The 22,669-nt window shown below is 48.5% G+C and overlaps 1 protein-coding gene across 1 annotated transcript in view; it reads left to right on the top strand.

The window, feature by feature from the left end:
• TRAP1 (TNF receptor associated protein 1) overlaps positions 1-18,026 on the top strand; it is a 50,567-nt gene extending 32,541 nt beyond the window's left edge. Inside the window, exons 8-18 of the mRNA XM_025216218.1 lie at positions 5,875-5,948; positions 6,495-6,650; positions 8,095-8,215; positions 8,375-8,444; positions 10,421-10,568; positions 11,016-11,201; positions 11,930-12,068; positions 14,413-14,498; positions 15,520-15,665; positions 16,070-16,142; positions 16,730-18,026. Of these exons, the coding sequence (XP_025072003.1) occupies positions 5,875-5,948; positions 6,495-6,650; positions 8,095-8,215; positions 8,375-8,444; positions 10,421-10,568; positions 11,016-11,201; positions 11,930-12,068; positions 14,413-14,498; positions 15,520-15,665; positions 16,070-16,142; positions 16,730-16,831 (1,301 nt within the window). The 3' untranslated portion in view covers positions 16,832-18,026. The remainder of the gene's footprint in view (positions 1-5,874; positions 5,949-6,494; positions 6,651-8,094; positions 8,216-8,374; positions 8,445-10,420; positions 10,569-11,015; positions 11,202-11,929; positions 12,069-14,412; positions 14,499-15,519; positions 15,666-16,069; positions 16,143-16,729) is intronic.
• The last annotated feature ends 4,643 nt before the right edge of the window (positions 18,027-22,669 follow it).

Here is a 22,669-nt window from a genome sequence, read left to right as displayed (position 1 = left end):
TAAAATGTCACCATAGTGCTGCTCCCAGCACAGCCCCAGCTCTTCCCAGTGTGTTGAGGGGGGCAGGGGTTGAGCTGCGAAGAGCCAGGGCTGCACCAGGTGCATGGTGGTGGCAGCACTGGGGGGGAGCTATGGCGAAATATGGGGTGGCTGCAGCCTGAGTTCCCCGTAGCCCCTGCCCCGAGCCCAGCCCCCGGCAAGAAGAGCCCTGTGCAGCCACAGCTCCAGCCCATAACTGCAGCCTGCTTGCCTTGCCCTGCGCAGATCCAGGGGCACCCCCTGCCCCCACACTCCACTTAACATGGTGGGGGAAAAGGTCCCTCATCTTGGAATAGAGTATGAAGCAGTGTGGGGCAGCTGTTCTAGTGCCTGCCCCCTGCAACCTCTGTACCCACCCCCACCCCAAACCTTCCATGCAGTCACAGGCCCCCATCACCCCATCTTCCCCTCCTCACCTTGTGCCACTTCTCTCCTACCATACTCCCTTTACCTTTGCTCTGATGCTAGCAGGATTCAGCCCTGCTGCAGCCTGGAGCACAGAGCATGGCTCTAGCCTGGCCCTGTAGCAATGGTGCCAGCTCCATACTGCTGCTCTGGGGCTGGATTAGGGCCATGCTGTGTGGTCCAGGCTGCAGCAGGGGTGAAGCCTCCCCAGGAGACTCCCCAGGTGACCAGGGAGCCAGCAAACAGGGACTGCAAACAGAGGAAGTAGTTTGCAGGCAGTTTGCAAGCCAGTTCATGGTTAGAAGCATTGCCTATTACCATACAATGGTAGGAACACATCATACTCCGCAGTTTCCCACCTCAGCCCCAGCTGGTGCTCCTTTCCCTTGCACCACCGAGGCCTCCACCCAGACAGAAACCATGGTTCTGGCCTCCACCCAGATGGAGCCCCTGGCTCCAGGCTGTGGGGGCTGCCTGGCATGGCTGCCAGCAACTGGGAATGGGAGCAAGGTCACCCCCACCTGTGGGGTATGCTCCTTAGTGAGGTCCCTGGAGTCCTAGGTGACTGAGTCCCAGGCCTAGGTAAGCAGATTTCATGCCATCAGGGCCCACAAGCAGAAGCCTACTACAATCAGGCTTTTCTCTTGAAGAACGAAGAGAGAAGAGCATGGATGCCCAACTATGAGAAGATGGACAACAGGAAGGTCAACCAGGAGCTGCACCCAGGGGATGCTCGGAAGATGGTCATCTTGGGTCCCAAAACATGAAGTACCAGGTCACTCCTCCCTTGGAACTCTCACACCACTGGCTCTGGATGAGGGGAATCGGCTAGCTGCTACCCCTAAGAAGAGGTGCAGGGTGGTCATGGTGGGTGACTCCCTCCTGAGAGGGACAGAGGGAGTGATCTGCCCCTCTGACCCCCTGGCCCATGAGGTCTGCTGCCTCCCAGGGGCCCGTATCTGGGATGTGGCAGAAAGGATTCCTGAACTCGTCTAGCCCTCTGACCACTACCCCATATTCCTCATCCACGTGGGCACGAATGACATGGCTCAGAGCAATCCTGGCTGGGTCATAAGTGACTACAGGGCTCTGGGGGCTGGGCCTAAGGGGTTGGGAACACAGGTAGTTTTCTCCTCTGTCCTGGTTGCGAGCCACGGGCCTAGGAGAGACTGATGTATCAAAGAGGTGAACTGGAGGCTCCGGCGCTGGTGCTACCGAGAGGGTTTTGGCTTCCTGGACCACAACACGCACTTCAGAGACAGAGGTCTTCTGGGAAGGGATGGTATCCACCTTGTGTCGAAGGGGAAGGCTCTTTTCTTGGCCAGGATAACGGACCTCCTCGACAGAGCTTTAAACTAAGATCACGGGGCGGGGGGGGACGGGGGACACAACAAGCGGAGCAAGCCCAGGGTCCAACAGACAAACAACCATTATGACAGGAAGGACACTACAGCACGAGCTGAGGGAATGGAGCTCCCTCAATGTGACAGGAAACTGAGGACCTTCAGTGGAGGGCTCAAGTGCCTGTACACACATGCCAGGAGCATGGGGAACAAACAGGAGGAACTGGCCCTGGAGACCTTCAAAAGGAGACTGGATGCACACCTTGTTGAAGTTATTTGACCCCACCAGTCTTTCCTGCCTAGAGCATGAGGGCTGGACCTGATGATCTCACAAGGTCTCTTCCAGTGCTAAATTTCTGTGAATCTGTAAAGCCTGCTAGTGCTGAAGCAAAGGAAGCAGGAGGTAGAGGGGCAGGTTAGGGATAAAGACCCTGAGGTGGGGAGGAAGGATGGCAGGGACCTGAGGCTGCAAGGGGGCAGAAGCAGCATGGGGAGGGAGGGGGGAAGCTTCAGGGGACAGGCACAAGGGGGAGTAAGTTGAGGGCCAAGCTGCCTGCCTCCCCCACTGCCTCTGCACTGCCCCACCCACTGCTCCCCCCGCCGCTGCCCTATTACTGCCCCCCTAATGTGTGTCCCCACTGCCTCACCCACTGTCTGCAGTAGTGGGGGGGAGGGGGGCACAAATATAAGATTCTCTTCCAATAATTAGGTTCTATACGGAAAATTCTATACATGGAAAATGTATAAATTCATTATAATCTAAATATTAAAGGGTTGTCTTAAATTCCAGGGTCATCTTGGATTCAAGTAAATATGGTAACTGAGTTTGAGTGGGGGAAAGAGGAATGGTGGTCAGCTCCAGGGTAGGGCAGGCATCTGGTGCCTGGGGAGTATAGTTGTTACCTCTCAGCCTGGTCATGGACAGAACTGCTCCCTGCACCACAGCATAAAAGTCTTCCAGATACTCCACTAGGGCTCCAAAGTGCCCCTCACTGCCCTTTATGCATTGCCTCTATCACCTCAGATGCCCCCTGGCTTCACTTTGTCCCGGTATCCCACATATCCCTCATGCTTGCCCCATTAGGCCGCACCACGCCCCTCAGACCCAACTGAGTCTGACCGTACCCCTCGCTGCTGCTATGAACCCACTGTATCCTGCACAGACTCATCCCTGTGACTCCTTACCTCCCACTGAGCCCTTCCATGATGCTCTGAGCCCCAAACCTCATTGCAGTTCTTCATACCCCCAGGCCCCCTTGCCCATAATCTCTGTTGCTCACAACCCCCCTCACAACCCATTTCAGTCCCAGGCCCCTATCAGCCCCCTCAGTCCCAGGCCCTCCTCATCCCACATCTCTCTACCCTACTGGTTCCCCTTCCCCCCAGAAGGCCCCTTGGTGCCCACCAGCCCTCACCCAGTCCTTCATGGCCACCAGGAGCCCGTTCCCCTTCCAAACAGTTCCCCTGCCCCTCATGGCCCTGGCCCATAGGACAGGATAGCTTGATTAATAGAAAATTAAGGGTTGTTACCATATTTCCCCAAATCCAAAACAACTTCCAATTTAAGATTACGCCCCCCCAATAATTGAATTTTATGCCTGGAAAACTATAATGAATTTACATATTTATAACTTCCTGTGTATAGAATCTAATTATTGGTGGGGGGTCACTTTAAAGTCCACATCCCCCTCACCTTCTCCACCACTGCTGCAGGGAAAGCAGTGGTGTGGGGAGAGGAGGGGGCAGGCTTCTTGCCCGTTGCCCACCCACCACTTGTGCTGCATATGCCTGCGCTCCTGGCCACTTGCCCTGCCCCTGCCTTCCCTTCCACCTGCTGCTACTTACCCTGCGCGGCAGCTCTGACTCCAGTTCCAGCCCAGCGCACAAAGCACACAGTGGCTTCAGCCCTGGCCCCAGCCTGGGGTAGATGGCACCTCTGGGTTGGGGCTGGAACCAGTCTCACAGCAGCTGCCTGCTCCAGTTCAGTACTTGAATCCAAGGCAGGCTTCCCACCCCATGTTAGATGTGGAAGAAAACTGCATTCTGGAAATACGGTAACACCTGTGGAGGCAAGAGATAAGCAGAAATTGAGTAGTTAATGAGCCGTGTAATCTGTTGGTTCCTTCAGCTCTGTATGTCACTTCCTGCTGGGCAGTTTATTCTAAATTTTTGTGGTGCAGGAATCAAAGTGGGGAGGGAGTGGGCTAGGGGGTGCAACTACACCACCAGAACTCCCTTTCCCATCCCTCCTAATCCACCCCAGGGAAGATATGGTTGAACCGAGTACCAAGTGTTTTCCAGTGACATGCTTGGGAGCTTAGACTGTGTTAGTATTTTAACTCTCAGACTTAATTCCAGCACACACAGGGCTTGGAAAAACACTGTTCAAAGATAAGTTAGAGCAGGGGTCAGCAACATGTTTAGCTAGAGTGCCAAAAACACCCTAACCCCCGCCTCAAGTTGGCATGCCAGGGGCAGACGCGAGGGGCCTGATCCTCATTGCTGGTGGTGGCTGCACATGTGCCTCTGAGTGAACAGCAGGGGAGGGGCCAGGGGCAGAGCAACCCCAGCCTCTCCCTTGCCATCGGCTTTTTGGTGCACGTGCAACCATTGTGGGCACAACACAGCCGGGGCTCTGGATCACAGTGCAGCTGTTTGTAGTTTCCTGGCTACAGCTGGCCTGCAGCAGAGCTTGCAGCTTTCTGGCTGCCTGCTGCAAGCAGCCTGGGAGTGGTGGTGTGCCAAGCAAAATGGTTTTGCATGCATGCCAGGGGTTTGCCAACCCCTGAGTTGGAGAAAGGAGAACTTCTAGATGGACAGTTCACTGCAGTGTCAAAATCCAAGCAGTGATTGGACCTTTAATTATGTGACACTTGCTTTCAGAGGACCTTTCCTTATATTAAGGTGCAAGTTGGATGGTGCATTGTTTAAAATTTCACTTCACATGGGAGTTCATTAAAAAATTAGTCATTACTTGGCCAGATTGAAGTCAACCTTTTATGGGTCCAGAAAGATGCTTCTTTTCCCTTGGGAACATATTTCTGCAAATTTTCAATTCTCACTGCAGGAGTCACTGCTGTGTTTTGGTTTGGGTTTGGGTTTGGGGTTCGGTTGGATTTGGTTTGTTTTTTTAAGGCAAGAACTCCCTGTATAACAGTAAGTGTCTCCTTTTCTTCTTTTACTCTCAAAAACAATATGAAGAGTGCCTGTTAATTTTTTTATTTTTTTTATTTTTTTTAAACCTTCCTTCCCACCCATTCCCCAAAACACCCCCATCATCTTCCCTTTGGTAGAAACCAGGTTTTTTTTTAAACCTAATCCTTACAAGTGCTAATTTTGAGCCACTGAAAAAGCTGGGTGATCATGGAAATACTTTGATGTCCTTTTAACTACAGGTTAACTCTATCTGCTCCTTGCTCCATAATGGGTGTGAGAAGTGCCAAATATTATCTGTTCCCTCTATGGATACATCTTTAGTACCACACAGCAGATTCCAGAAGTCAATGTCTCACCTCGAACCATCCATATTCCTGAAGTCAGCTCTTTATGGCATTTTGCTCAGCCTAGTTTTAATAACCCCCAGCAATAAGACTTCCTCCACTGCTTGTGGAAGAGAGCTCCACTGCCTTGTCTTCTGGAAGGCTTTCCTACTAGTCAGCTCAAATGTTCCCTTTCTAATTCTAGCTCATTACCCCTACTTATATTTCCATGTACCACGTGAAATAACTCCTCTCTTGCTTTGTTGTTCACCCTGTTGGGAAGCTGGACTATTCTGCTTTCATCACCATTATCTCTTTGTTAGCCGTTTGCTAAGCTAAACATTTTTGTCTCCCCGTCTCTTTGGGGGTCTTTGTTTCCCTTTCTTGAGCTTTTTCTAGTTGATATGTGTGTTTCCTAGTCCCCCAGTGAGGAAATAGTGGAGGAAGGTCACCGTAGACCTCTGAAACATTTCAGAAGGGTAATTTATACTGAGATGATTTGTCTCCCAAAGCCCAGATTGGATACCATGAGGAGATGAAAGAAACTGATAAGATCTTTTTTCTGTTTTGTTGAAAATGCAACTCTGTTTCCTTGCTCTCTGTTTCAGAGGTGGTAACAAAATACAGTAACTTCATTAACTTTCCTCTTTACCTGAATGGGAAACGCATCAACACCTTACAGGTAGGTTCAAGAGTCATTCTGAGTCAGAGCTTCGTGAAAGAAGGAGACTCGTAACTTTCTAGTGGTGTCAGAAGCGAGGAAATGGAGTAAAAAATAATGAATTCCTGTCCAATGAATGGGAATGGTAGGCCAAGGAACACCAATATTTGCAGATTGGGAGTTACTCCACAAAAGAAGATTAATCAGTGTTTGTCTTTCCAAGTCAAGTCTGCCTTCTGTTTTGGTATCACTTGTTTACATGCATTGGCTGTACCTCTTTTCTCAACATGTTTGCTGACATGCTAAATAATTCTTGTAGATCAGGGAATTGCAGTTTTCCTTAACAAAAGCTATGCGAGTGGGGTTATGTAGGAGACCAAACCAGGTGATCACAATGCTCCCTTCTACCTTTAAAATAAAAGTTCCCAGCACTGGACCCTAATCTGAACAGAATAAAGGAAGCTGCTGTGAGCAGCACACTACAGGGGTAAACTAGCATAGGGTTTGAAGGGCCGTGAGGCAGTTATTGCCCTAGTGGGAATGTTAAGTCTTCCTGCTCCCCTGCAGGCACTCTGGATGATGGACCCCAAGGACATCAGTGAATGGCAGCATGAGGAGTTCTATCGCTTTATAGCCCAGGCTCATGACAAGCCCCGCTATGTCCTGCATTACAAGACAGATGCTCCTCTCAACATCCGCAGCATTTTTTATGTGCCTGAGGTGGTGAGTCTGTCATTCTCTTCTCAGGGCATGTGCGGGACATCTCCTTCTGACAGGATAGAGTAGGCTGATGAGGTCACTGCAGGAGTGAAGTCCCTTTGTTGCTTTCCAACTTGGGCAAATGTTGTATCATGCACCTGGGACTGCAGGTTTGCTTGTTGGGTAACCAAAAGGTGTAGTACCTGGTGCCTAGAAGAGACAGCATCATCTTGCTGATGGTAGTCACTTGCTGAAGAAGAGTTATGATGAATTGACAATTTGTTCAGAGTAGATTTGGCTGAAGTAGACTTCATAGGGGAGAAACGCTCTCAGAGGAGGATTCCTTGCCTGTCCTCATTCAGGACTGTTTAGATTGGGATGTGGTCAACTGGCTCAACCTTAATACCGTATTCATTTGAATCCAAAATAACCCTGAATGTAAGAGGACCCCCCCCCCCAATAATTAGATTCAATGCATGGAACATTTATAAATTTTATAATTTTCCACGTAACTTTTGTACAGCAGGGAAAGCAGTAGTAAGGGTTTTTGGCAGACTGGGGGAAGCAGTAGGGGGCAGGCAGTGGTGGGGGCCAGGCAGCTTGCCTCCTGCCATCTGTTTCACCTACCCCTGCCCACCTTCCCTGCAGTCTCCCCCACATCCTGCTTCTGCCAACATGGAGCCAGCACTGCTGCTACAGAGCTGTGCTGTGCTCCAAACTGGAGTGGGGATGGAGCCTGCTGGCAAGGACCAAGGCTAAGTGGTTTCATAGTTAGTTTCATAGTTTGTAGGGTCGAAAGGGACCTGAGCAGATCATCAAGTCCGACCCCCTGCCATGGCAGGAAAGAGTACTGGGGGCAAACAACCCCAGCAAGGTGTTCATCTAGCCTCCTCTTAAAGACCCCCAGGGCAGGAGCCAGCACCACTTCTCTTGGAAGTTGTTTTCCAGATCCTAGCCGCCCTGACAGTGAAGTAGTGCCTCCTAATATCTAGTTTAAATCTATCCTCTGCCAGCTTGTGACCATTATTTCTTGTTACTCCTGGGAGTGCTCGGGGGAACAGGGACTCCCCCAATGCCTGCTGGTCCCCTCTGACTAGTTTGTAAATGGCCACTAGATCCCCCCTCAGCCTTCTCTTGTGGAGGCCGAACAGGTTCGGGTCTGAAGCTAATGAGGGGAGAAGCAGGGAGTACAGAGGTAATGGGGGTGCAGGCAGCAACTACAGCTCTGGTTCTGGCTCAAGCCTGGGGCCAAAGCCACTGCGCTGCCATCCCCCTTCACCCCCGGGTAATTGATTCTAAGACAAAGGGCTCCGCCCACTGTTAAATAGGGGGTAAAAACTTGTCTTGGAATCAAGTAAATATGGTACATATCAGTGGAGCATGATGCTTTCACATGATCCCCAGCTGGAGCCCTAAATAAAACCCCACTGGTTCTGTTGTATTACCTCATTCTTGCTTGCTTCTGCAGAAGCCATCTATGTTTGACGTCAGCAGGGAGCTGGGCTCTAGTGTTGCACTCTACAGTCGTAAAATTCTGATCCAAACCAAAGCTGAAGACATCCTGCCGAAATGGCTGCGTTTCCTCCGAGGTATGTGGCAGAGGCATGTTGTCACCTAGGGCAGCATGAATGGTGATGCAGGATAACATTTGCAGGGCCTCTGAGGAGAAGGGTAGTTAGCCAGGGCTGCCGCCTCTGTCCAGGTGTATGTTTGCCTTAAGTCGCTCACTGTCACCTTCCATATTCTAGGTGTTGTGGACAGTGAGGACATTCCCCTGAACCTCAGCAGGGAACTGCTCCAGGAAAGTGCCCTCATCAGGTGAGCACCCAGTGGGGCCTGTCCCTGTAACCCTGTTGGATTGTGAGGTTGTGTCAGTGCTCTCCTGTCTCTGGCTGGGTAGTGAGAGGTGTTGGGGGGTTGGGATTGCCTTTGTAGGTCTGGATCTGGCAGGCTGAGCTATGTTCTTCCCAGTAGTAAAACTGTTTATGTCTACACTAACACTGTGGCTAGTAAAGTGAGAAGCTTCAAATGATGTGATCCAGGAGGCATTTCTTAGCTAGACCTGATAGACAAAGTGTTATATTTGCTCTGCATCACCTAGCTTTCCTGGAGTGAGTTAACTTGTCTAAAACAGTTGGGAGGAGACTGATTAAGCCAAACTCATTAGCCACATGTCAGGGTTGCTGGGTTATCAGGGGTTACACTGCTTTGAAGTCTAAGAGAGTCCAGCAGTGTCAAGCCATCATGCTCTACCAGTGCTCTGGGAATTTGTAATTCACTGGTGCTTGGTCTGTTACCCTTCAGGGTGCATCACAAGGTTCCTGTAGTAATTTGGTCTTCAGAGTTTAGGGTTCATTTTCACTTCATTGTGTGGACTTAGTTGTTAGTGCCTAAGAGCAATTGATAGATCCTGGAAGTTTAGGATATGTTCTATGTTGTATAGTAACCAAAGTAAGTCTAAGTGGGGCAAAAAAGGTCTCTGTGTAATTGTTTAACCAGCCCCCTAAGCATGGCTTGATGTAGCCACATCCTTTCTGTATTTGGTGATGGAAGGTGTAGCAGTTCATTGCCTATACAGGTTTCTCTTGCTTTATGCTGTACATGTGTTCCTGGAAAACGGCACATAGCTCAAATTCACATAAAGGGAACCCACTTTACAATGTAACAAATAGGGATATGTTCCAAGACATTGACTGTACTGACCCCCAGACCCACTTCTACCATTTTTACAGGACAGTTTTGGTACTCGCCAAATTCAGAGGGCCCCTCACCAGCTTCTGCATGGTTCAAAATCTCCAGTTTTGTCTGCAGTGTTAATAAAGTTCTCTTGCACTTCATTGATGGACATGGGAGAGGGGTAGGATATAAGCTAGCGGGATGCTTAGAAGTCATAATGGAGATGGCAGCTACAGAAACACACGTCACAGACAACGAGCTGAGAGCACAGATCCATGCAGGAGACTATAATTTGGTGCGTGTCACTCCCACAATGCACCACACAATGACTGCAGGCTTCCGCCACACCGATCGCATAAGAGTGAATTTGCCTTGCATATAACGAATTTTTGGTATAAAAAGGGTCACTGCATAAGAGTGAATTTGCACATACAGAACCTGCATAAAGCAGGGGAAACCTGTAGGTAGGGCCCTAGTGGATTCACAGCGGAAGCGGGATGTGCTGTGGCTCCTTTAATCTTGCAGGTTCCCCACATGCTCCCCTCCGCTGTTGATTGGTGGAGGGGAGCCCCACTTATGGCTAGCTCCTAATTGGCAGGGAAGCGAAAACCACGGTTTTAAATATGGCCTCCTTGCTGCTGATTGTCTGAGGGTCCCTAGTGGCCCTGCTGCTTGCTGCTGACCAGTGAGGAGGCAAAAAAGGTGGCATGTTTAAAACCACACGCACAAGAGAACCTGCAAGATTAAAGGAGCCGCAATGCAGCCCACTTCTGTCATGAATTCGGTAGGGCCCTGTCTATAGGGATAATACACAAAACTCTTCACACACTGCAGTCTCCTGGGTCAAAGGGGAACCAACTCCACCTGGGAGTTTGAGTTACCACTCCTCCTTTCTGTATGTACCAGGATCTTTTCCTGCTGCAGATGAGTAGACACTGATTTTAGATCCCAGGTGTAAATGGGGTGAGGAAGGTTGGCTTTAGTCTGGCATTTCTCCTTTGGCTTTCTAAGCCAAATTTTGTGTAGCAAACGCATCACCAACATTGTATACAGGAAGGTGGGTGTTCACCCTAAACCTTAATAGTCTTAGTCTATTAACTGCCTTGATTCTACTTTAGGAAACTCCGAGATGTTTTGCAGAAGAGGCTCATCAAGTTTTTCATTGACCAGAGCAAGAAGGACCCTGAGAAATATGCCAAGTTCTTTGAAGACTATGGGCTGTTCATGAGAGAGGGGATTGTCACTATAGCAGAGCAGGATGTCAAGGCAAGTAGTATGCATGGTGCCCTTGTGTGCACTAGCTGATGTGAAAAATCAAGGGCTCCTTCCTGAGCTTGGGAAAAAGGCTCTGATACAAGGCCATGGTCCTCCCAGTTGCATGTATTGCTTTAGGCATGGCACCTTGGGAGTTGTACCAATCCTCCAAGATAATCTGCCCGTTCATGCCCTTAGGAAGGTAGGATATTGTGGACAGGTTGCTTACTGTAGTACTAATGCTATAGAAGCGCTCTCTAAAGAAGCCAACTTCTCTGTTTGAGCTATTTGAGGGAAGTTTCTACTCTGCCAAAGAACCTGTTGCTCCCAGATTTAATCTGTGTAGTCTGGCACAGCAGAAAACTTGTGCAGAAACCAGAGAGTGTTTTGGGATGTCCAATAGCCTCTTTCTGCCATCTGGGACATCATACATGTAATACGGTAAACTTCCCCCCCCAGGAGGACATAGGAAAACTTCTGCGTTATGAGTCCTCAGCACTGCCTGCAGGTCAGTTGACCAGCCTGCCAGACTACGCCAGCCGAATGAAGCCTGGGACGAGGAACATCTACTACCTGTGTGCACCCAACCGGCACCTGGCCAAGCACTCGCCATACTTCGAGGCCATGAAGAAAAAGGATATGGAGGTGGGTGAGCAATGTAGTGCGCCCTACCCAGAGACAACAGAGGAGCTGATCCTCACTGGTACAGCTCAGCATTACAAATTGCAGCCAGGGGTCCCCAGCTTCTGGTGCATTTTGCGCAGCTGCAAAGGACATAATCTGGGATATTTTGCTTTTGCCCCTTATTTGCATTTCAGTCCACACCTCCATTCCTTCTGCACTGATAGTACAATCTTTTGCCTCCCCTTGGGCTCTAGTATTGCAGTTGGGCTCGGGAGAGGATTCTCAGTGTTCTCTCCCTCTATTTAAATATGAAGGACAGTGTGAATCTCCCATGTTTACAGATTAGTACTGTTCAGAACTGGGGAAAAAGCTTGGCCTTCCTGCATTTCTCTGTTTAACATCACAAAAAATCCCCTCCATCTTTGGGTTGAGCTGTTCAAGGCATAAGTGTGAAGAGTGTCAGTGGCCAGGCAGGTTATGTACCCTGAAGTCTCAGTCAGTGTTACTTTCCATCAACCTTCCCCATGGCTTCGGGACTCCCAACTGGTGTTCTTTACAGTGCACTCCAGGCATAGCTACTCCTAGATCTTCCCTGACCAATGCTTATGCATATGGTTATGTTGAAGAGTGGGCTTGGGGAGCACGAGATGGCTGGGGGAAGCAGTGGGTCTGCTAGCATTTGTTTTGGTCTAATAAGGATAGTCCTGGTTCAGCCTGAGACACCACATTGTTAACTGTCCTTGGCATAGGTGCTGTTCTGCTACGAGCAGTTTGATGAGCTGACACTTTTGCACCTTCGGGAGTTTGACAAAAAGAAGCTCATCTCAGTGGAAACAGATATTGTTGTTGACCACTATAAGGAAGAGAAGTTTGAAGACAGTTGCCCAGGTACAGTGTCCCTTCTCCCAATCCACCTTGTGCACAGCCTTGAGCTCGGTATCCCTTTCCAGCTCACTGTCCCACAAGTGTCGACAAGGATGCCTTTCTCTCAGGGAAGCACTGCCTTCCCTCAACCAGTGAATAAACACACTAGTTTTTCTTCTGCCTTGCAATGTTCCCAGGCAGCTGTGGCAGTCCTGTCTCTCCTGATGGCAGCCATCTTGGTATGGCATCTCAGGGTTTGCAAACTGATCTCCAGGTCCTGCAAGTTCTTTGATGTTTCTCTACCTTCTCTGGGAAGCAGGGAGAGGGGACTGCAGTTCTTCCCCAGCTAGTGCTGCAAGCTTGCATTGTAAGACCTATTAGCCAGCCTGCACAGTCCTGCAGAGCTCGCTGGGCTGCTGAGGGTCAGAAAGGCTAATGGCCATAAGTGATAATTATATTTTCAGTTGCAGTACAAAGAACATGGAGTTAATTTCATTAAGAGGAGCATTGTAGTGTAGGCATACATTCTCTTTAAACCTGACATTATCCAGTCTACCTTGGTCCAAGTTGAACTTCAAACCCAGCCGCACTACAGACAGGACTTAAGCAAGTTAGTTTGATATAAAATGATGATAAATCGCATCATGGCTCAAGTCCATACTTTAGTTTGAAAACAAGCTTAATCTGAAAAGTGGATGTTCCTGGTCCCAGCGATGGTACTATGGAATGAGTCACTGGTGTTGGAATAAGCTGGCCCTTTTTTGTGCATGATATGTAACAGGGAATCTCAGCCCTGTTACTGGGAAAGGGCTGAAGAACAAGAAAAACCTGCAGGGCCCCTTTTAAGAAAAGGACTTTGGTGGCCTGGAGGGGCAGGGATTCAGAAGGCAGGAACCTGACTCCAAGGAGGGATAAGACTCTTAGCTCCCTGAGACTAACAGGAGAATAGTCTCTGATCCAGAGGCCACAAGAGCAAGAAAGAAGACTGGTACCTGTGGCAGTTTCTATGAGTATCCAATTGCCTAGCAATGGGCTTCACAGAAGCTGCACTCGAAGCCAAGAGTAAGGTGAAGGCTACCAACAGGCAGAGACTGCTTTAGGAGAAGCAGCTGACCCAGAACTGCAGACTCACCCCTGGCAGAGGTTTTAGATGGGTTAGTGGGAAATGCCTGTGCCAGGACTGACCACTATATATCAGCTTGCCTCCAAGGCAGGGTGAGTCACTCTGGCCCTGACTGTTGAAGAAAAAGGAATTCTCTTCTAAGATATAGGGAACTTAGCTTTGCAAGGAGAGAATTCTCTAGAAGGGGCAGGGAAGCCTCTACCTGCAGGCAAGTGTGCCCAGACAGATTAAGGTTTTTGTTGAGGACAAAAACCATTTTTGTTTGGACAAAAAGGAGGACAAAACCTCCTTTTTTGTTTATCCACTGGAGCTGACTTTGTTAGGGGTTTGTCTATAACAAATGGAGGCATTCAGGGCACCCTCAGCATGGCCTCCAAATCACCCCTTGCAGCCAGTGACCTGGATGCTTTGATCTTTAACCCTGCAAGGGCCAGGAGCCTAAAGAGGCTGGGGCCACAGCATCAAAGCCAGGACAGGGGGGCTGAAGCTAGGAGGGTCAAGTGACTCAGTAAGAAGAAACTAAGACTCGAGAGGCATTGGTGTGGCTGTTGTGGGGGGGAAGGGGGAGGGCTGGAGGCCATGATTGGAGCCAGGAAGAAGAAGCACCAGAGACTGAGACTGGCATGGGGATAGTATCACTGGACTTCTGTTTAAGACAGAGGCAACCTCCCTAGATACTCTGTTACATCACGGTATGGCTGGTGAGTGTACAGGGGGAGAAGATCATAAGATGACCAAAGAATGCAGGATTAGCCCATGGGCAAAGAGCTGGAGTTCCATCCTCTACGTGAGTCCTGTCGTGTGAGGCCAGTGGAGCTCAACCTTTTAGAGCAGTGGACCACCACTTCCATCCAGTAGGAGAAATGAGCAAAGAGGGTTGGGGGAGAGGGGGAACTGCCAAAGTCACAAGGAGGGGGGAGGGGGAGGCTACTTCTAGTAATCAGCACCTATCAGAAGGGAGGGTAGGAGAAAGCAGGGAGGGCTGATGATCTGTCATGCCATGGGCTGGATCCAGTCACTTTGTGGACCAGATCCAACCCACAAGCTATTGGTTGTGTATCATTGCAAGTTGAGGATAGTAGGTATGATGCCACACTTCTAAATGTTGCATCCCTGCTTTGGTAAGAGAGCTAGTAGATGGAAATCAACTGAGCACCACTGCTGTTCAGGAATAAAATGTATGTTCTCTGCTGCTTTGTGCTAGCAGGCAGTTTGTGCTGTAATCTGCCCTTCTCCTGTTACCAGCTGCAGAACACCTGACAGAAAAGGAAGCTGAGGATCTCATGGCTTGGATGAGAAATGCATTGGGCTCAAGGATCACCAATGTTAAGGTGAGCATACAACAGGCAGATTGTTGTCTGAGAACATGAGAGGATGATTCTCTGATTAAAACATTAAGGTACAGCTAGGACTTGAAAGATGCGTGCTCAATTCCTGGCCTTCCATAGATTTCTTTTATTGCCTTGGATAAGTCATTGACTCCATGTGCCCCAGTTCCAGATCTGTGAAATAGATTTTTTTTGTCTAGTTGGACAGTAGGCATTTCAGGGCAGGGGACTGTTCCTTAGTACATTGTGTGGAATACCCAGCACCACCAGGGCTCGTAGGTGCTATGAAGCGGAAATGATAAAATTCCACCCCATTTCTCTTCTGCTAGAGCAAGCTGTAGCATGGACATGTCATGACGCAGGTGGTCATGTTCTTGGCCAGACCAGTGCAAGATCTGGGTAACCCTTTTGGCAATACCTCTGCATAGGTTCAGCTCTATTTTTCATTGTGCATCTGTTTTGGGCATTGCTGTCTTGACTTGGTGGTGTGTGTTGATTCAGATTATTTGGGCTCACTTGGGGTATTAGGGAACAATTAATGGATCAGTAGGCTTGTTGTTAGAACAGCCTGCTGAACTCCCATCTGTAAATAGTACAGTGAACTAATACAGTGCCTTTATCTTCTCAGCACTGTATGGACTTAGGAGCACTTCTGAACATGAAGCATAGCATCCCATCTGTATAAGGGGACAGAGCAGTTAAGTGCCAGCCTTGGAGCAGCAGGGGAATCAGTGCAGCACATAATACTTTGGGTTTTATCTACTGCCCATGAGCAAAGGCAGGTAAATTATGGCAGAGGCAGGATTAAACTCCAGTTTGTCCAAATTCCCAACCATATTCTCAGAACTCAGTTCACTCAAAATGGGGCTGTTCAGAACAAGGTTTTCCCATCCATGTTAGAGGGTTCCTGCACTGTGGGTGCTCTCTTATGTGGCTAAAAATACAGTCTCTGAGCTCTTTGTTCTCCCCACTGTCTTGGCTTTGTTCATTTAAATCTTGTTACTGTTTGCTCTTTCTTTGACAGGTGACTCCACGCCTAGACACCCACCCAGCTATGATCACCGTGCTTGAGATGGGGGCTGCTCGTCACTTTTTGCGTATGCAGCAGCTAGCCAAGACAAATGAGGAGCGTGCCCAGATCTTGCAGCCCACATTGGAGATAAATACAGGGTGAGGTGGGCCAGGGCCAGTGCCTAGAACTCCGGCTTTGCAGCTTGGGAGGGAAGACACTGAATAGTACAATGATCTTGAACCAGCTGGAGTCTCAAATTGCCTTATTTGGGCTGACATCGCACAGCCTTTGGAACTGTGCATATTAATAAATGCTGCCCTCTGGACATGTGTGTCCAGTACCTCAGGGATCTCTCTAGCAGTAACTAGCTGTATTATCCACAGTGGGCTGTATGGAGGGAGGGGGGAAGCCAATAGGAGAAGAGGGAAGAGAAGGGGAATTTCTTTTGATCATTAGGCATTTCTCTGTCCTGCCATGGTTGGTTATTCTTCCTGGGATATTTGGTTTTCTCAAATATCCAAGAGGTGCCCAGACTCAGTGCTGATCTCTTCCTCTGTTGCAGACACGCTTTGATCAAGAAACTCAATCAGCTGAGAGACAGTGAGCCTGATCTGGCCCAGCTGCTGATGGATCAGGTGAGAGATGGGTCTGCCCTAGAGACATGATCATGCTCCCCAAGACAGGATGTCATATCTGAGGGCTGTAAGGAGCCAGGATCACACCTGCATTGTTCGCCTTTCTAGTCATATTTGGTCAGAGGTGGACAAGGTCCTTTTTTCTTAGTGTGGTGGTACCTTTCAGGTACTCTTATCCTATTGCATTTGTGTTTGATGCAGACCTGAAGGTTTTTCTATTCACACTGTGAAGTTTAAGCAGCTGGGGGAGAAAAACGAAGGGACAAAGCAGAGAATTCAGTCTTGCTCACTGCAAGAATCTGAAGTTTAAGGTAACTTCCCAGAAATGGGAAGAGGATATATAAATCTGCGTGAAACCAGTAAGAACTCCAAAGGGCTCTTGTTGGGAGTTGATTTTCACCGTGCCATGGAGTGCTGGAGCGACCCTGTAGTCTGCACCTCACCCTAACTTATGATCCTTAGAGGTATGTTCTATCTCCTCCAGACCCACTGTGCACATGCCATGGTCCTCAGTGCAGGAGCAACATTTTTTCCATGTCGTACCCAGGTTGCTCCTGCTGCTAATCAAGTTTTCTTGTCTTCTTCAGATTTACGAGAATGCCATGATAGCAGCGGGACTGAATGATGATCCCAGACCTATGGTGAGCCGTCTGAATGAGCTCCTCACAAAAGTACTTGAAAAGCATTGAGCTCAACTTAATACAAAGATCAAAATCAGGTGTGGTCCCTCCAGTTCTTCAAGCAAAACTACTTTAATCAACTCTTGCAACATCTGTCTGCTTGCAGGCACTGTGGTATGAAATGTAGAATTCTCTGCAGCTCTGAGGGACATCCTGCAGGGTTTCCCCATGTGACACTATGGGTTGGTTACAGTTATTTTTGCCAAATTGTGACATTTCTCACTTGAGCCCAGATTCTAACATTGTATGGATTCTAGGGTTGGCCTTTCCAAGCAATTGGCATCAAGAGTCCAAAAGAGTTCAAGGTATTATGACCCCATGCACCCAATCTTTGTATACCAGTCAGCTTAGCTTACAGTGCCAACTTCAGCGCTAAATAAACTCAGTGCTCGTTCAAGAAATCTCCACCTCTGCCTGGCACTAAGAGGGTTACCAGGCACAGAAAGCAACCCTTGCCATGAGCATTTATAGGTGCTTCTGTTAGACTGGCAGCAGATCCACTTATAGATGGGTCATGAAGGGGTGGGGGAGATGCTAATCAAGGAGGTGATTAAAGAAGGAAGGTGAGCATTCAGCTATCAACCCCATTATTTTTGTTTTTAAGATTCTAGGAGCTAGACATTTTTTGTGGTGGCCATACAACAGAAAGCATCTAATTAATAGAAAAGCCATTATGGTTTTCCATGCTTGTTTCTCAGTTAGATGAGGAATAACTTGCTCAGTTTAAGATTTCTTTCTGACTGGCAACCCTGTAAATTGAGTGTGGACTCTGAATTACCCAAGGCCATTTCTGGTTTGTCTGTACATCACTGTATTCTATAAGTAGTACTTGCTGTCCTGCATGCCAGAAAATTGCAGCTCTTTTTAATTACTGATTGTCATTAAATGCTGTCTCCTATGAACTGAACCGTGGCTGCATAATTGCTAATATATTTGTCTTAAAAAAAAAAAAAAAAAAAAAAAAAAAAAAAAAGAAAAAAGTCAAATAGACTTATCCAGGCATTCTACCATCAAAATCAGGACCAATAGGTAGGAATGAAGATTCATTACCAGATGCTACACATATGCATCTAGACCTCATTAAATGTTTCATGATAAAATATTATTGGAGAAATGTCTGTGGTGCTAGATTGTGTTGTAATGCATCACTTCTAAGTTTGTGGCAGTTTGAGTTTTTTTGGAAATAGACTGACTGTGGAAAATATTGTTGAATTTTTGATAGTAAGAGTTCTGTACAGATACACCAGATGTAGTGTATTTATATGCATACCATATGCACCTTGCACCCCAAAAGTCAGCCATCCAAAATTGGGATATGTATTTTAAGTGACAGAGTTGATTTCTTCACTGGAATTGAGGCATGGAGGCTCTACAATGGCTGATGGAGATTGTGCTTCCTTCCTGGGTGCATGCAAAAGAGGCAGAGTCCAATTCTCAACATAGCTCACCTAAAAACTGAAGCTCCAAAACTAAAGCTTTAATCGTGTGACAGCTGTTGCTACTACCTCTCCTACATACAGCTGGAAACATTCAGCCATGGTGAACCTATGCTGTGGCAGGACTCAGGAAAAATCTTTGTTTTCATTGTCTTCCCAAAACAAGATGCACATCTTACTTGGAGGTATGTGGTATGTGAGAAAATACAGTATTATCCTGCAGGCTTGTTATCCAGAGCTTGCTAACAGTGGTATCTTTTCATTTGGGGTGTGCCAAAGTGGGGCTCCCTGCCTACCCACAGTGCTAGGTTCCCCACTTGCCTTTGGGCATGCCACCCACCTGACTCGCCTGCCATGCCTTGTTCTTAATTTAATTAAGATGTTAATTAAGGCGGGAAGCTGCCCATTCGTGCCCCAATGCCAGGGGGCACTATCTGTGCTCTGTACCTCCCCTACACCACAGCCCATGCCTTGCAGATGGCATCCACAGATGTTACTCACACCATCCCCATCTGGGCCCCAGAATCTACCAATCAGGACCCCTCTAAGATCCCTCCATTCAGGCAGCCTACCCTGCCCTCATTCAGGTAACCTAACTCCCTGAAACTATTTCCCGTCTCGGGCATGGTCCCCCCCAGTACCTTTGGCCACACAGGCCCTGGCCTCACCTCCAAGGCCAGTCAGGACCCCAGGCCCTCAGCTCTGGGTGCCCCTCACAGTGGGCCCCTGGCCCTTTTGACCGGTCTGGTCCTGGCCGTAGCATTGACCAGTCGAAGGTAAACTACATGAGGCCTCTGAGCCTCTAGCCCCACTCTCTCTGTGGGGTCTGCCCTCTGGACTGGACCCTACTAGCAGGTGACCTACCTGGTTGTGGGAGCTGGGGTTAAGGTGCCCCAACCCGCCTTTCACCGGGGTAGTAAGTGGCCTGGCATTTCCTGGGAGCTCCACCAGGCCACCCACTCCCAGCAGGGTGCAGTTTTAGGTCCTGCCCAGGACCAGGAGCCTCCTAGCCATCCCCTACAGCTCCTCCCTTACCTCCAGATTGTTCCATGAAGACTTGCAGCCAAGCCATCTGTTTTTATATAGGTAGCCAGGGATCTAAAACGGCTGCCGCAATCAAGCACCTGCTGGTTGCTTGGCTCAGGTCTTAAAGTGGCAAGCACCAGCAGTGCCCTGCCACATGGGGTTAGAGAGAGAGTAGAAGAGAATCCTGGGTGATCTAAAGCTTTGTCTGTAATACGTAACATGTTTGTAACAGACCTAGATTCCAGGATTCATGGTGGTGTCTCCTATCTAGTGCCTGCTCCCCTCAGGACTCGTGGTCACTCCTTTGTCTGCTCTTTCCTGCCATGACTTGGTATTTTTTCAATCCAGGAGAACAGGAGGCTGCCCTGTCTCCTGGATGATTGCTGTCTTGTTGCCAATTAGTGTACTGGCAACGTGGGACCTTAGGGGTTTGTTTCATGACTCCAACCTCCCTTCAAACCACGCCCATGCCTTGTAGGTGTTGCTGATTAATGTCCTATGCATTTTTGGCCCATAGTCTCCATCTCAATCTGTTAATCAGTTGATCTATCTAGCAGGCCCATGATTCCAGTCCTATATCCAGCTGTTATCTGGATTCTGCACCTTAAGAGCCCCTGAATTCTTAGTCTGTAAAGGGAATCAGCCTCAGCCTCCCACACCTCAACCGGCTGTTTTGGCTGAATTAGAAAGTAGGCTTCTGCTTCCACCCAGGTGTGCTCCCTGGGGTTCTCCACCTCCTGACCCCCAGATCCCTGAGCACCCCAAATTGGGACATCCTTCCCTTGCTAGGTCCTCCACATTTAACTCCAGTGAAAAGCATATGCTCTTCAGCTACAACATAAACTCTCAATTTACCAGCTGACTACCATGCTTCTTCTTGCCTGCGGTCCTACTCTCTCTACCGCCAAGGCTTCAACTTCTCCCAGGCCTTCCAGCTTGCCTGTAGCCAGGCTCCCCTCACCACCTGTCTTGTAGCAGTGCTCCTTCCCCTTTCAGCATCCCAGGCCAGAGTGAGTACTGGGCTCATGCCTTGGCTTGTATCTTATTCCAGCCCTGCCCCTCTCCAGTCAGGTGACTGGCTAGCCCTTGCCCTGTTGGTCTCCCTGGCAACTTGCACCTGTGGCTTCAGCAGAGTCCTTATAGTCCATAGCAGGGCTCTGCCCTATTGCTCTTCTTCAGAGTAAGTAGTTCTGCCCTTGGCCCTCTTATCCAGAGCTTCCCTGTATCTACGTCCTACCCTGGTCCTGCCCTTGTTAGTGTTCTACCAAAGACTGTGCCCTTTCCTGGAAGGGGCATGAATTTTGTCTCCATAGGTCTTTAATCTTAGGGCATCAAGGATCCCTTTAATGTCCTGAATTTTGCTTTAAAAGGGGATTGAGCCAGCATATCTTTAGCTCGGATGAAAACCTCTCTCTAGCCACTGTGTTGTCAGTGTAAGAAGCATCAGTAGGCACTGTCCCTGAGGACATGGACAGATGTGAATTTCAGGTGATCCAAGTCCTGCTCTGATTTGGAGCACTTCACATTTGGTGCACTTCAGTTCTGTGTAGACATGCTGCTGCCACTCCCACCCTGGAGCATTTCAAAATGGCTGCAAAAGAAGAGCAGGAATCCCTGCAAGCTTCTCAGCTTCTGGAGGTTCCCAAGGACAGTGAAAAACACAGGCGAGTACTTGTAGGCTGTCTGCTGCCATCTTCCTCATCCCTCTCTCCTCACTGCCAGGAAGAACACTGGGGGGGAAGCAAAGTGCTGGAGATACCAGAGGACTGAGCCACTCATTGTTGCTCCCTGCTTGAGGGTGTACCTATGTTTTTTTTATTAAGGGTCATTTTCTGAAGTGTTTCTTTGGCTTTGAATATCTGCACACTCACTGGAGTGCTTCAGGCAGCACATCTGCTCATGCAGGATGCAGATGCTGTATTTGTGATCAAGGCTGTATGTCTCTCACTCTAAGCTGCATCACCGCAGTACTCATTTGATTCCCTGTTTTTGACTCATTCCACATTGTTTATGCACAGAGATGTCATACCAGAGATTTGATGAAGCTAAGCACTGACTGCACATGCAGGTAGCAGCAGTGATATAATGAGAACAATGTTGTGAGATATGAGAAAATGGAAATGATCTGTCAGCAGGATCTCACACAATAAGGGACAAACCTACTTTGAATTTGCAAAGTCAAAGGAAAAGCTGAGCATGAAGAGGCAAGGACTTGCGGAGACAATCAAGCTTAGTGAAATTTTAACATGCGACTTGCCATACAGAGCAGGGGTGGTGATATGAGGTAGCAGGATTAGATTGATAAATACTGTTGACCCCTGCTCAATGCCAGGGATACATGAGGTTTTCTTGTCAGCCAGTTTTGACTTGAAGATATCTCTGAAGAGCACAACAGAGGCACTTTTGCTTACAAAAGTAATGGTAAAGGATGAGCTGCTCCAAATGTAGGGATACAAGAGAAACATGTGAGCTGGATATGGCTTCTCTTTCACTACACATTGAAGCAAATCACAAGAACACGGAGACTTTTCATGAAACATGGATACTGCAGCATAATTTCACTACTAGGAGTGGCAAACCTGAGATGAAGATTGCTCTGTTCATCTAATCCCCACTGCCTTTCCACTCAGAAATACTAAATTATTTGTCCTTCTTAAGCTTTTGCATCAATAAACACTCTTCATCCCAACATCTACTGCTAGTCTTTGCAAGTAAAACAGAAAGTGTCTGATTCCTCTAGCAAGCCAGGCAAAAGCCGAACCTCCCAAGAGTGCTTAACATACTGCTGTAGTGGTATGAAGTTCTGTGCATAGACCCATCAGTTGATCCTTCTGTGTCTGTTGCTTTCAATATTAATTGTACTTCCATGCTAGATTTCAGTGGGATCCAAGTGGGATAATACTGAGGATTTCTGATCCCACTGAGGCTGCTTCTGTGTTTTGATTCATAGTAACAAACAAGATGAAGGCCTTGTCTATGCATGAAGACTGAGGTGTATTGGGTCCCCCCCCCCTTTTTAGCTTAGGTAAACTCCTGCAGCCTTTGTATGTGGATATTTTGTTGGACTGAAACTTGCATGTTTTTAGCTTGTACTCTAGGCTAAACTCACTGGTGTAGAAAGCTCTAAGTCAGGGGTGTCAAACGTATGGTCCATGGGCCAGATCTGCCCTGCAGAGCCCCACCATCTAGTCCTTGGTGCTGTTCCTGGGTCTGAGCAAATCCATGCAGGGCATGGTATAGGGCCTGTCTGTGGGCCACATTGGGCCTGCAGATCTCCTCCCCTTATTCTTTCCTCAGCATGCTCATCTGGGGGCTGTTTCAGACAGTCTGAGACATGTGCTACATGGGGCATGGATCTTTGAGTGGCTGGAATGGCTGCCGCATG

This window comes from Alligator sinensis, unplaced genomic scaffold, assembly GCF_000455745.1.
Source record: "Alligator sinensis unplaced genomic scaffold, ASM45574v1 scaffold1416_1, whole genome shotgun sequence".
NCBI lineage: Eukaryota > Metazoa > Chordata > Crocodylia > Alligatoridae > Alligator > Alligator sinensis.
This window is presented reverse-complemented; position numbering and strand designations above follow the sequence as displayed.